The sequence below is a fragment of the Schistocerca gregaria genome, chromosome 4 (genome assembly GCF_023897955.1).
Source record: "Schistocerca gregaria isolate iqSchGreg1 chromosome 4, iqSchGreg1.2, whole genome shotgun sequence".
Lineage (NCBI taxonomy): Eukaryota > Metazoa > Arthropoda > Insecta > Orthoptera > Acrididae > Schistocerca > Schistocerca gregaria.
This window is the reverse complement of record NC_064923.1, coordinates 280,014,782-280,029,565: the sequence shown is the minus strand read 5'-3', so window position 1 is coordinate 280,029,565 and position 14,784 is coordinate 280,014,782. Positions and strand designations below refer to the sequence as shown.

Sequence of the window (14,784 nt, the reverse complement as noted above, 5' to 3'; positions counted from 1 at the left end):
CCTGTCTCTTCTCTCTCTGTCGATCTTGTTCTCTCATGCTCCATATCCATTTCTTCCTGTCCACTCTCCCTACCTCCTCCTCACCATGTCACTCTATTCATCTCCTCCATCCCTCTCTGTATCGATCTCCTTCTCCCCTGTCCCTTTGCATCTTCTCCTCCTCTCAGCCTCCCTATCACCTCTCTTTCACCCTCTCTCTCTGCCCCCTACCTGTCCCCTCCTGCCTGCCCTCTGTCCAACCCATCCTGCCTCCCTCTGTCCCTATCTATCCTCTACTCCCCTTTTCTGTCCATCTCAAATCCCCAGTCATGTCCATCCTCACATATAGCTGCAAATCAGGGGCCTGAAAGCCATTTTTTGCCCCTGACATCTCGGCTGTTGTGCAAAGCATGTCAATAAGGAATGCCCACATTACTCCAATACACTTGTCACATTGCGCAGCCTACTTGTGAAGGGCTGGAAAAATCATTTTTTGTCCCTTTCATGTAGACTGCAAGGCAGGTCAGTAAGGCAGGCCAGTAATCTCAGTTGTTCAAGGCAGCCTATACGCCAGGGGCTCGGAAGATGACAATTTTGGCTGTATTTCTGCTCCTATGGGAGCTAGGAGGAAATAGATCCCACAGTGCTGATACACACACACACAAAGTTTTATACATATAATAAAGAAAACTAATTACCCTGTATTATCACAGAGCTGCGATGTCACCATCTCATTTTTCGACACAACAGCATCCTCAGACGTTTTATTTTAAGAAGGGCAACACAAAAGTTAACTGGCTTTTGTTTCAGTTCTGCGGCCCACGCCTGGAATGGAGACGCAGCAGCTGTCCTCTGCGCCAGCCAAGCGGACGAGGGAGAGTTCGGCGCCATCTACGTCTACGTCTTCAACGCCGGCCCCCATGGTTGCTGAGAGTGCCGTGGCGTCGCCTGCCACATCATCAGCCTCGCCAGCAGCTCCGAGGCACCGAACCAGCGACGTCCACCCGCCGCCCCTGGGCGCCCTCTTCGGCCGCGACGTCGTCTCCGGCGCTACGGCGCGACGCCTCGATCTGGGCGTCACCCTACCCAGGCACACACCCACGCCGGCGCCGCTGTTGACTGCAGCGCCTCCAGTGACGGATGACGTAGTCGACGACCAGGAGGAGGTCGAAATAGAGTCGCCGGACTTCGAGGATCAGGTAGAAACCACTTTTACTTACTTCCCTTTCCTATGCTTTGCCTTACTGAAACTGGAGTCACGTAAAGAGGAGAAGATGGCGAAGAGATTATTCATTTTGCTGAACAGCTGGTTTAAAAGCAGAACACGCGTATTAGTTTATTACCATTTTCTGATGTACATAATACACGATGGGAGCCGTGTGCTCGTAACACGAATCAGACAGCGCCGAAAAATACACATTATTTGACGGCAATATGATTATAAAAAAACAGTGAAAACGCTTCCAGAAGTGCTAGTGTTAATTACAGAAAAAGCAGTACAGTACTCCTAATCATCTGCTTATTTATTACTGCGAGTAAGCGGAGTATTCGATTACTACTGTGCATAACCGAAGTACAGTGGACATACTTCGTTCATTTCCAGTGGCGTGCCATCCGCTGTAGCCGAGTGGTGCTAGGCGCTTCAGTCCGGAACCGCGCGACTGCTACGGTCGCAGGTTCGAATCCTGCCTCGGGCGTGGATGTGTGTGATTTCCTTAGGTTCGTTCGGTTTAAGTTGTTCTAAATTCTAGGCACTGATGACCTCAGATGTAAAGTCCCATAGTGCTGAGAGCCATTTGAACCATCATTTCCAGTAGTAATCAAGCGCATGATTAGCACCAAGGATTAGAAAACTATAAGCTAATGTAGATGGGTAGGAAAAACATCCTCAAGATATTAAACTTCAGTATTAGTGGTGTTTCGTTTAAAACAGTAGCCGGCCGTGGTGGTCTAGCGGTTAAGGCGCTCAGTCCGGAACCGCGCGACTGCTACGGTCGCAGGTTCGAATCCTGCCTCGGCATGGATGTGTGTGATGTCCCTAGGTTAGTTAGGTTTAAGTAGTTCTAAGTTCTAGGGGACTGATGACCACAGATGTTAAGTCCCATAGTGCTCAGAGCCATTTCAACCATTTTGAACCATTTTTTATAACAGTCACGTTAATTAAATGTTTAAGCTTAACGTTGCAAGGTGACCTAACATGGAAAGAGCACGTCGGATTGGTTGCATGGAAAAAGGAATGGTTAACTTCAGTATATTATACGAATTCTGGCAAAGTGTAGCACATCTACTCTGAAGCGCCAAAGACAGTGGAATGGGCATACGTATTCAAATACAGAGATATGTAAAGAGACAGAATACGGCGCTGGTTTCGGTAACGTCTATATAAGACAAGTGTCTGGCGCAGTGGTTGGCGTGTTATTAAGATTTAAATGAGTTTGAACGTCGAGTTATTGTCGACGCACGAGCGGTGGGACACAGCACCTCAAAGGTAGCGATGAAGACGGGATTTTCCCGTACGACCATGTCACGAGTGTACCGTGAATATCAGGAATCCGGTAGAACATCAAATCTCCGACGTAGGTGCGGCCGGCAAAAGATCCTGCAAGAGCGGGACCAACGACGACGGAAGAGAATCGTTCAACGTGACAGAAGTGTAACCATCCCGCAGGTTGCTGCAAATTTCAATGCAGGGCCGTCAAGTGTAGCGTGCGAACCATTCAACGAAACATCATCGATATGCGCTTTCGGAGTCGAAGGCCCACTTGTGTGCCCTTGATGACTGCGCGACACAAAGCTTTACACTTCGCCTGGGGCACCCAACACCGTAATTGGACACAGGAAAAATGTTACCTAGTCGGACACAACTCATTTCAAATTGTATAGAGCGAATGGACGTGTATGGGTATGGAGACAACCTTGTGAATCTATGGACCCTGCATGTCAGCAGGGGAATGCTCAAGGTGGTGGAGGCTATGATATGGTGTGTGGTCTGTGCAGTTGGAGTGATGTGGGACCCCTGATAGTCTAGATACGACCCTGACAGGTGACATGTACGTAAGAATCCCCTGCATCCAATCATGTCCATTGTGCATTCTGACGGGCTTGGGCAATTCCAGAAGGACAGTGCGACACCCCAAACGTCCAGAATTGCTACAGAGTGACTCCAGGATCGCTCTTCTGAGTTTAAACACTTCTGCTGGCCACTAAGCTCCCCAGACATGAACATTATTGAGCATATATAGGATGCCTTGCAACGTTCTGTTAGGAAGAGATCTCCAACCTCTCGTACTCTTATGGATTTATGGACAGCCCTGACTGATTAATGGTGTCATTTCCTACCAGCACTACTTCAGAAATTAGTCGAGTCCATGCCATGTCTTATTGCGGCACTTCTGCGTGCTCGCAGGGTCCGTACATGATATTAGGCAGGTGAACCAGTTTCTTTGGCTCTTCACTGTCTCAAGGAAATCGCGTACAAAACAGTTGGGTGACACATTCTTGAATACTGCTCTAGCGTTTCGGATCCCCACCAGATAGGATTAAAGGAAAACATCAAAGCAATTCAGTGACTTGTTGGTAGATTTGTCATCGCTAGGTTCGATGAATACAGGAGTATTACGAAAATGCTACCTAAATCGGAAAGCCTGGAGGGAAGAAGGCATTCTTTTCTTGAAACGCTATTGAAAAATTTTAGATAACCAGCGTTTGTGAGAGATTGCAGAACGAATATTCTGCAGAAAGCGTACATTTCGCACAAGGGCCGCGAAGAAAAGAAATTATGACTTGTAAGCCGGCCTTGGGGGAAGTGACAACAAAAGGACGATTCGCGTTGGTGTGCAGAATGTATGAGTCTGGCGATATACCAGCTGACATTCGGAAAAATATCATCCGCACAATTCAGATATCGGCAAGAGCTGACAAGTGCGAGAATTATCGCACAATCAGCTTAACATCTCATGCATCCAAGCTGCTTATAAGAATAATATACAGAAGAATGGAAAAGAAAATTGAGAATGTGTTCATGACGATCAATCTGACTTCAGGAAAGGTAAAGGCACCATAGAGATAACTCTGAAATTGTGGTTGATAATAGAAGCTAGACTAAAGCAAAATCAAGACAAGTTCATAGGATTTGTCGGCCTGGAAAAAGCGTTCGACAATGTAAAATGGTGCAAGAGTTTCGAAATTCTGAGAGAAACATGAGTAACTATGGGGAGAGACGGATAATATACGACATGTACAAGAGCAAGAGGAAATAATAAGAGTGGACGACCAAGACCGAAGTGCTCGGATTAAAAAGGGTGTAACACAGGGATGTAATCTCTCGCCCCTAGTGTTGAATCTGTCCATCGAAGAAGCAATGATGGAATTAAAAATTCAGGTGAAAGGATACCAGTGATGCCATTCGCTAATGACATGGCTATTATGAGTGAAAGTGAAGAAGAATTACATGATCTACTGAATAGGCTGAACAGTTAAATGAATACAGAATATGGAATGAGAGAAAATCGAAAAAAACGAAAGTAGTGAGGAGTAGCAGAAACGAGAACAGAGAGAAATTTGACATCAGGATTTGATGGTCACGAAGTAGATGAATTTAAGGAATTCTGCCACAGACAGCAAAATAACCAACGTCGGCCGGGACCGAGCGAGATGGCGGAGTGGTTAGCATACTGGACTCGCATTCGGGAGGACCACGGTTCAATCCCGCGTCCGGCCATCCTGATTTAGGTTTTCCGTGATTTCGCTAAATCACTTCAGGCAAATGTCAGGATGGTTCCTTTGAAAGGGCACAGCCGACTTTCATCCTTATCCTTTCCTAATGCTATGACCTCTGTGGTTGGTCTGCCAAAAACCTTTTGGCATATAAATAGTCGTTTTTCCCTCTCTTGACGTCCCAGGGAAATGACTAGTAATAGTACATTATTTATTTATTTATTTAACCTGGCAAGATTAGGGCCATCAGGCCCTCTCTTACATCTAACCAGGCATTCTACTTATTTTACAGTCATATGTTTTAGTAGGCATGATAAACTACATCTAATACAAAAAGTGAGATAAACAATTAGAAAGGTACACCTCGAAAAATACATTATTGAAGAGAAAGATTTAAGATAGGAATGCTGGCAGCAGGGAGTATGAGGGAGACTCGTGGTGAAGGGAGGAGAAGAATAGAGAGACATGATGAAACATAATTAAGGAAAATATAAAGGAAAAGGAGACTACGTGGCTAATAGAGATAGATGAAGAGAAAGGCATCTCAGGAGCAAGATAGGAGACGCTAGCTTTGCTATTTGACAGATGAGAGGATTGGCCTTGCACATTAATTTTGTGGAGAATTTTATGCGGATGATAGTAGGAAATGCTTCAACTTCTTCTTAAAAGCAACAGGAGATTGAATTTTCCTCAAGGTAAAGGGCAGTTTGTTCCAGAGGCGGACAGCGGCAACTGAGAAGGAGTTTGCAAAAGTTTTTGTTTTGTGAGTGGGCACAGTTAGGATACCAGATAAGAGTGACCTCGTGTTTCGATTATGATGGCATGACAGGTTTTTAATCTCTGAAGCTAGGTACTGGGGTGCTTGCGCGATGAGGAGTCGGTGAAGTAGACATAGAGTTTGGTAGTCACGCAGTTTGTCCGGCCGCAGCCACCCTAGCTCGGAGTATGAAGCACTAACATGATCATATCGGCGAATGTTGCAGGTGTAACGCACACAGGCATTCATGGTTAGCTCTAGCCGTCTTTTGTTTTCACTACTCATGCCTTGTTGAATCACATCACAATAGTGGAGGTTATACCGTCTGCCACACACGATACGGTGCTTTGTGAAGTGTATATCTATAGAGGTGGTATGCCTCTATGTTCTTCGTCGTTCACACTCGTTTGACGACAGCGGCATTGTCTTTACCATTTGAAAACTGTCTCATGTAATGGTGCATTGTTGACGTACATACACAGTCCTCCATCCCTCTCGCCAGTACTGTAATTGAAGATGGCTCTGAGGGCTATGGGACTTAACATCTGTGCTCATCAGTCCCCTAGAACTTAGAACTACTCAAACCTAACTAACCTAAGGACATCACACACATCCATGCCCGAGGCAGGATTCGAACCTGCGACCGTAGCAGTCGCGCGGTTCCGCACTGAGCGCCTGAACCGCTAGACCACCGCGGATGGCGTAACTGAAGATCATCTGTCTGTTTTTCTTACTCATGTACATTAACTTACAATTTTCTGGTCCTTAGCGCTAGCCGAGATCTTGATTATTACTGCAAATGAACAGTCACTATAACGGAAAGCGTGTATAGAGCACCTGTGCGACCCATTCTTGAGTATTGCTCAAGTGTTTGGTACCGCACCAGGTCAGATTAAAGGAAGACATTCAGAGGCATGCAGCTAGATTTGTTACCAGTAGGTTCGAGCAACACGCAAGCGTTACGGAGACGCTTCGAGAACTCAAATGAGAATTCTTGAAGGGAAGACAGTTCAGAGATCCAGCATTTGAAGCTCATCTTGGACTATTCTACTGTCACCAATGTAGATTTCGCACTAGGACCACGAAGATCGGGCAAGAGAGCTTAAGTCTCTTATGGAAGCATAAAGACAGTTGTTTTTCCCTTACTCTGATTGCGAGTGGAAGAAGACATAAAATAACTGATATTAATGCAAAGTATCTTCCGACAGACCATATGGGGCTTGAGCAGGTGAACTGTATAGCTTTTTCTGTAATTAACACCGCCAATTCTGGAAGCGTTTTCCATGGCTTTTATATTCAGATTGCTGTTAATTACTGTGTATTGTTCGACGGTCTCTGACCTACATTGCGAGCACCTGGTTTCATTATTTATTATATGTGTCAGATAGTTGGAATTAACTAATGTGTGTATTCTCCATTTAAAGAGGCCTTTACCACTCTCATTAATCTCCACATCATGTTCTCCTTTCTATGTGGCACCAGTATACATCGCATAATTTCGTTGTTTGGGTAATATTCTTAACTGTTGTATCAGCCAACATAGTGAAGGTAATATTTTTGTTCTTGATGGTACGATGTACCGCTTTAACGATATTCGAAAGCTAAAGGTACAACGAGTATAGTAATGAAACGCTCGTTTATGTCAACATTGAAAAGTATCCGAGAAATGTGCTGAAATTGAAAGGTAAGGTGGCCAGAATTGGCTATCTGATAGTGGGGCCCTATGCGGAATTCTCTCGTTTCCTCGTTATTTCAATTTGTACTTTCATCTGGCGACAAATGGCGTCCAACCTCAGCAAGTTTCTCAGGTATCAGTCACTAAAATACTGACACCTTGCGACCAGCAGGTCTTTTGTTTGTTTCGTCTGTTAATACCGTTTAAATGCGCCAGATACAGGCAAAATTTTTATACTGAACTATGAAGGTCGCTCTTACGATTGTTCGGTTGCTACAAGCAAACGCGACACGCCGCACTGGCTTTGTGCGCGATTGTAGTGCGTGGCCTTGACTGTGACACGGATTGTAACTTTTGTCTTCGAAACAGCCTTCAGCAAACGTGAAAACTTTACGCTATCACTCGATGAAGTGTTTGGACTGTTATTACGTTGGTAAATAACGATATTAATATCATTGTTTGCGTAATTTATACCGAATGTGTTCAAAGTGGATAGCTGTTAGAAAAACACTGTCAAGCATTTATTACAAAGTGACTGGTGAATATAGGGGCCCAATCGTGTATTTTACCCACTATCACAAATAAACTGCCTTTAAAAAAACCTACCTTCCATATCGTTTTGAGATCGTTATTATATCCGCAACTCCAACAGTCGTTCTTAAGCAGGCACAGGAAAAAGACGTTTGTGACTCACCTTATTTAACCCTCATATTATAATTATGTTTTATGGTCACTAGCTCTAAAGGAGCTCATTTAATTTATTAACTTTGAAAGTAGTATTCCGTTTCATTATTGTAATTTGTATTTAAAATTTCAAGGTGGTAGCAAGCAGTACTGTTTTTGATGCCATCTTTAGGCAGCCACAATTAAAACTTTAAATACTGCTTGAAATTCATTCTTCAGGAACTGAACTTTCATTCAGGAACAACTTACGTCAGCAAATGCAAAAACAAACTCGACCAAGGTCCCTTCTGTTTTAGGGAACAGACAATGAACTTCGGCGTTCTAATAAGCAAAGTTTTTAGATTTCGAAAAATTATTTTTGAAACAAGTTTTTAATCTTATTACTTGACGCAGGAATTTGGATCGTGACTTGTGTGTAGGTTAAATTAAATTCAGGTAAAGTTATGAACTGTAATGTTCAAACAATGTCCAGTTTAACCCTTGCACTATTATGGCTGTTACTCTATTGCGTTGTTACTTCTACTAAATAATATAAGTATTGTTTCCTCGCACTTGCGTCGTCGAGAAAGTAGTGGTCAGCAATCTTACACAGCTTCTTGACGTCTCTGATAAAATACTTAAAGGTCTGCCAACAAGACGCTTTCAAAAATGGTTCAAATGGCTCTAAGCAATATGGGACTTAACAGCGGAGGTCATCAGTCCCCTACACTTAGAACTACTTAAACCTAACTAACCTAAGGACATCACACACATCCATGCCCGAGGCAGGATTCGAACCTGCGACCGTAGCGGTCACGCGGTTCCAGACTGAAGCGCCTAGAACCGCACGGCCACACCGGCCGGCTTACGGCGAACATCTGTGATGGACCTGAATGGATGATCACCAATCTGGGAGAAATTGTACGAGTTAAGAATTTCAGGTATCTCCGTGAAGTCATACAAGAGAATGGATTAAAAGATGAAGCAATTAATGTCAGGATGTGGAAGTTAGACCAGGCATACCAAATGGCAAAGAATACCTATAACAAAAAGTCTGTGAGTATAGGGGCAACGTTCCGACATTATAATACAGTTGTAAAATGTGAGGGCTTATATGCGTCTGAAACTTTGACCATGGAAAAGCGAGAGCGTAGGATATTACGGAAAATCCTAGGTAATAGATGCGTTGATGGACAATGGCGAATGAGAGCAAATAGGGTCTTATACAGCAAGACAGAACCTATCACAGCATCCATTAAGAAGAGACGACTGTTATTTTACGGTCATCTCATGAGGATGGACGGTGACCGACTAACAAAAAGAATATGGAGTTTTATCCAATCTAAGAAAACAAGGCCGAGATGGTTCGAAGAATGTTGAAAAAGATCTTAGGCAGATTGGCATCTCAGAGAGAAATTCCTGACAGGAACAAATTTAGAAGATTGGTGAACAACTATCAAGGTTTCAAAATAGCATCAACGTCCAAAAGACAGAGAGGACCTTTGTCCGAAGAGTATAACAGGCTCAGAAGATACTGGCAGGAAGTCAAAACTGAAATAAGACCGAGACACTAAAATGAAATTGGTTGTTACCACTCAGTCCATAGAGGCTCAATTCGATAAAAACTGTATCTCCTGTTGGCTCTACTCTGTACTACACAGACACAGAGTGAGGTATGACTTGTAAATGGAACTACAATATTAAGCTAACTCCAAGCGTAGAAATAGATGTACATACTTATAACTGTCTGAACAGTTTTTTGGAAAAAAAAGTGTACAGTCAATAGACTTGATATGTGCCGGAGTCCCATTTGAACTAGCCGATTGCGGCCGCCTTATCTTTAAACTGCAGCACATTTCTCGGATATTTTTACGAAAAGTTTCAGCGCCAAGATTAATTAACGTTACATCAATGTACACTCTTCTCAGGAGCACTCTGTTACTGTTAAAAAGGTTATACCAGTCCATTTTAAAAGAATGCTTTCTTCAATACCTCCGTCCATACAAGAAATGAGAGCCTCTGCGCCTAATATCACAAGCCAATAACGGCTTGTCGATTCTCTGACTATACAGGGTGTAAATTATGAGTTTACAAACCAGAATAACTCGAAAAAGAATCTTCACACGAAAAAATGTTTAGAACCGAAAGTTGATTATTTTCGAGGGGGACATGTGCTGGTGCTACAATTAGCCTGCCACCCCGGCTCCCTGGAGGTGGGACGCAAGGCAACTTTAAAATTTCAAATGGGAACCCCCATTTTTGTTGCAGTATCAGATTCTACGTAAAAAAAAAGCTACGTGCATTTTGTCTTAAACATTTGTTTCCATTCTTGGCAGTTGGCGCTATAGTTCAAGAAAATCCATGTTCTCATTTTTGCGTGGAAAATGGTTACGGATAAATAAAAAATACTCATTTACTTCGTAAATTTTGATTCGCTAAAACTAAAACTCTCCCTCTCTCCCCGTAGGGTGGGATTTGAGAGAGAGGAATTAGAGTTTTACAAATTTTGATCCCTCGTATTAATTTTTTCCTCAGATTCGGATAAGTTTTGTTAGTTTCGTGATCAACATTTGTAAAACTCTATTTCCTCTCTCTCAAACCCCACCCTATTTGGAGAGTTTTAGTTTTCGGCAACCGCATTGGGCAGGTGTTAAAAGGCTTCGGAACTCCAGCCACCAGGCTAAACGGCAATCCACCATACGCTCCAAAACCTTACATAGACTACTCGTGAGAAAAATGGGGCGATAGCTAGATGGGAGATGTTTGTCCTTCCCACTATTCGGAACAGGAACGACGATAGCTTCCCGCTATCTTCTGGGAAAAGTACTGTCGGTCCAAATTCGATTATAAAGGCGAAGGAGGTAGCGCAGACAACGGTATGATAAATGCAGCAACATTTGGATGTGGATACCATCCGGTCCTGGGGCGTAAGAGCGAGAAGAAGAGAGTGCGTGTTGGAGTTCCCACATGGAGAAAACAGTATTATAGCTTTCTCTATTTTGAGAGGAGAAAGCAAGGGGTCGCACTTCCACTGCACGTTCTTTGGGAGAAATACTGGCGGGTAATTTGAAGAGCTCGAAATCTCAGCAAAGAGTTGACCCAGCGAGTTAGAAATTGCGACTGGGTCCACTGAGGTATCACGCGCGACAGTGAGCCCAGAGGTCGGGGAGAAACTAGGTGCGCCAGATAACCGTCGAATTCGACTCCAAACTTCTGAGGAGGGAGTGAAGGTGTTAAAAGAGCTAGTAAAGAAGTCCCAGCTTGCCTTCTTGCTATCGCGGATGACGCGCACGGAACTGCTTATAGCGGATACAGTTGGCCAAAGTAAGATGGTGGCGAAAAACGCGAAGAGCACGTCGCCGCTTACGTATTGCGCCACGGCACGCCTCGTTCCACCAAGGAGCTGGGGGGCGCCGAGGCAAATCGGAGATGCGAGGTATTGAACATTCCTCGGCTGTAAGAATATCATCGGTAATATGAGTGACCTGATCGTGGACGCTAGGAAAGTGACGGTCTTCGAATGTCGCTAGAGACGAAAAAAGTGTCCAATCGGCTTGGGCAAACTTCCAGCGTCTCGGGCGTATAGATGGCAGTTGTGACTGCAATCTAAGGACACATGTAAAATGGTCACTCGAGTGTGTATCAGCAAGAGCGAACCATTCAAAGGGCCGAGCTAGCTGAACAGTACTGACCGAAAGGTCCACGTGAGAGAAATTTGTCGTGGAGGCAGACAAAAATGTAGGGTCACCAGTGTTGAGGTAAACAAGATCCGATTCGTGGAAGACATCAGTCAATAGGGAGCCTTCTGGACAAGGATGCGGAGATCTCCAAAGCGGGTGGTGGGTATTGAAGTCCCCAACCAACAAATAGGGGGACGGGAGCTGGACAAGGAGATGAAGGAGATCAGCTCTTGCTATCGGTGTGGACGATGGAATGCATACAGTAGAAACAGAGAAGGTGTATCCAGAAAGGGAAAGACGGACAGCAACAGCTTGGAAGGAAGTGTTTAAGGGGATTGGATGATAATGGACAGTATCATGGAGAAGAATCATGAGTCCTCCATGTCCTGGTGTGCCATCAACAGAGGGGAGATCAAACCGGATTGACTGAAAATGAGAGGAAAATAAAAAGGGATCGTGGGGACGCAGCTTTGTTTCCTGAAGACAGAAGATGACTGGCGAACAGGATCGTAAGAGGATCGGCAATTCATTCCGATTGGCTCTAATGCCGCGGATATTCCAATGGATAATGGACATAGGGTGGACATAAATGGGAAGAATCTCATCATGGATGCTCTCAACTCAACGACTGCTGAGAGTCGGCAGCCATTAGTGTGGATCGGCATTCAGCCACAAGCAGAAGATCCTGATCCATAGGTGTGTTCGGAGGCAGCTCCTGTCACCAGCGATCGGCCGGTTGATCGGCCGCTACCAGTGCGCCTTGGCGGTTACCGCTAGGCGGTGCTGTAGATGAGACACGACGTGGCGGAGAAGGAGAGGAACTGGATTTCTTATGAGCCTTCTTGGAAACAGGATGTTTAGATGAAGGGGGAACCGATGGTTGTGAAGTTGGGGTACGTAAAAAATCTTCACGAGTATGCTCTTTTTTGGAAGTCTGGGTGTCTGACTTTTTGGCTCGAGATTTAGCAGAACCCGATGAAGGGTGAGCAATAGAGTGAGCAGACGAAAGTGGGGAGGTTCAACTGGCGATCTTTGAGCTGGCTGATCTGGCGACCGTTGCGCTAAATGTGAGATCACAAGTCTGCATGGCTGCCTCCCTAGTAGGCCAAGGAGATGCAAGGACAGTGCTATGTTTACCTGCTGGAGGCACACTGGGCTTTCAACTGGCGAATAACTTACGAGCAGCAAATGTAGTCACCTTTTCCTTCACTCTGATTTCCTGAATAAACCGTTCATCTTTGAAATCTCCAGAGGAAGCAGCGTGGTCACCCATACAGTTGATGCAACGAGGGGATGGATCCTAAACTCTGATTGGAATGTATACCGCAGAGATAGGCTGGACAGTGAAGGGGGAGGCGTGTTTATAGCGATAAGAAGTGCAATAGTATCGAAGGAAATTGACGGAGATTCGAATTGTGAAATGATTTGGGTGAAGGTCACGGTTAAAGCAGGCTCAGACATGGTAATTGGATGTCTCTATAGGCCCCCGGGCTCAGCAGCTGTTGTGGCTCAGCACCTGAAGAATAATTTGGAAAATATTTCGAGTAGATTTCCCCACCATGTTATAGTTCTGGGTGGAGATTTTAATTTGCCGGATATAGACTGGGAGACTCAAACATTCATAACGGGTGGCAGGGACAAAGAATCCAGTGAAATATTTTTAAGTGCTTTATCTGAAAACTACCTTGAGCAGTTAAACAGAAAACCGACTCGTGGCGATAATATATTAGACCTTCTGGTGACAAACAGACCCGAACTATTTGAATCAGTTAATGCAGAACAGGGAATCAGCGATCATAAAGCAGTTACTGCGTCGATGATTTCAGCCGTAAATAGAAATATTAAAAAAGGTAGGCAGATTTTTCTGTTTAGCAAAAGTGACAAAAAGCAGATTACAGAGTACCTGACGGCTCAACACAAAAGTTTTGTCTCAAGTGCAGATAGTGTTGAGGATCAGTGGACAAAGTTCAAAACCATGGTACAATATGCGTTAGATGAGTATGTGCCAAGCAAGATCGTAAGAGATGGAAAAGAGCCACCGTGGTACAACAACCGAGTTAGAAAACTGCTGCGGAAGCAAAGGGAACTTCACAGCAAACATAAACATAGCCAAAGCCTTGCAGACAAACAAAAATTACGCGAAGCGAAATGTAGTGTGAGGAGGGCTATGCGAGAGGCTTTCAATGAATTCGAAAGTAACGTTCTATGTACTGACTTGGCAGAAAATCCTAAGAAATTTTGGTCCTATGTCAAAGCGGTAGGTGGATCAAAACAAAATGTCCAGACACTCTGTGACCAAAATGGTACTGAAACAGAGGATGACAGACTAAAGGCCGAATTACTAAATGTCTTCTTCCAAAGCTGTTTCACAGAGGAAGACTGCACTGTGCTTCCTTCTCTAGATTGTCGCACAGTTGACAAAATGGTAGATATCGAAGTAGACGACAGAGGGATAGAGAAACAATTAAAATCGCTCAAAAGAGGAAAGGCCGCTGGTCCTGATGGGATACCAGTTCGATTTTACACAGAGTACGCGAAGGAACTTGCCCCCCTTCTTGCAGCGGTGTACCGTAGGTCTCTAGAAGAGCGAAGCGTTCCAAAGGATTGGAAAAGGGCACAGGTCATCCCCGTTCTCAAGAAGGGACGTCGAACAGATGTGCAGAACTATAGACCTATATCTCTAACGTCGATCAGTTGTAGAATTTTGGAACACGTATTATGTTCGAGTATAATGTCTTTTCTGGAGACTAGAAATCTACTCTGTAGGAATCAGCATGGGTTTCGAAAAAGACGATCGTGTGAAACCCAGCTCGCGCTATTCGTCCACGAGAGTCAGAGGGCCTTAGACACGGGTTCACAGGTAGATGCCGTGTTTCTTGACTTCCGCAAGGCGTTTGACACAGTTCCCCATAGTCGTTTAATGAACAAAGTAAGAGCATACGGACTATCAGATCAATTGTGTGATTGGATTGAGGAGTTCCTAGATAACAGAACGCAGCACGTCATTCTCAATGGAGAGAAGTCTTCCGAAGTAAGAGTGATTTCAGGTGTGCCGCAGGGGAGTGTCATAGGACCGTTGCTATTCACAATATACATAAATGACCTGGTGGATGACATCGGAAGTTCACTGAGGCTTTTTGCAGATGATGCTGTGGTGTATCGAGAGGTTGCAACAATGGAAAATTGTACTGAAATGCAGGAGGATCTGCAGCGAATTGAGGCATGGTGCACGGAATGGCAATTGAATCTCAATGTAGCGAAGTGTAATGTGATGCGAATACATAGAAAGATAGGTCCCTTATCATTTAGCTACA

At 44.4% G+C, this 14,784-nt stretch overlaps 1 protein-coding gene across 1 annotated transcript in view; it reads left to right on the top strand.

The window, feature by feature from the left end:
• LOC126365862 (uncharacterized) overlaps positions 1-14,784 on the top strand; it is a 229,847-nt gene that overhangs the window by 44,158 nt on the left and 170,905 nt on the right. Inside the window, exon 2 of the mRNA XM_050008531.1 lies at positions 790-1,178. Coding sequence (XP_049864488.1) covers positions 790-1,178 — 389 coding nt within the window. The remainder of the gene's footprint in view (positions 1-789; positions 1,179-14,784) is intronic.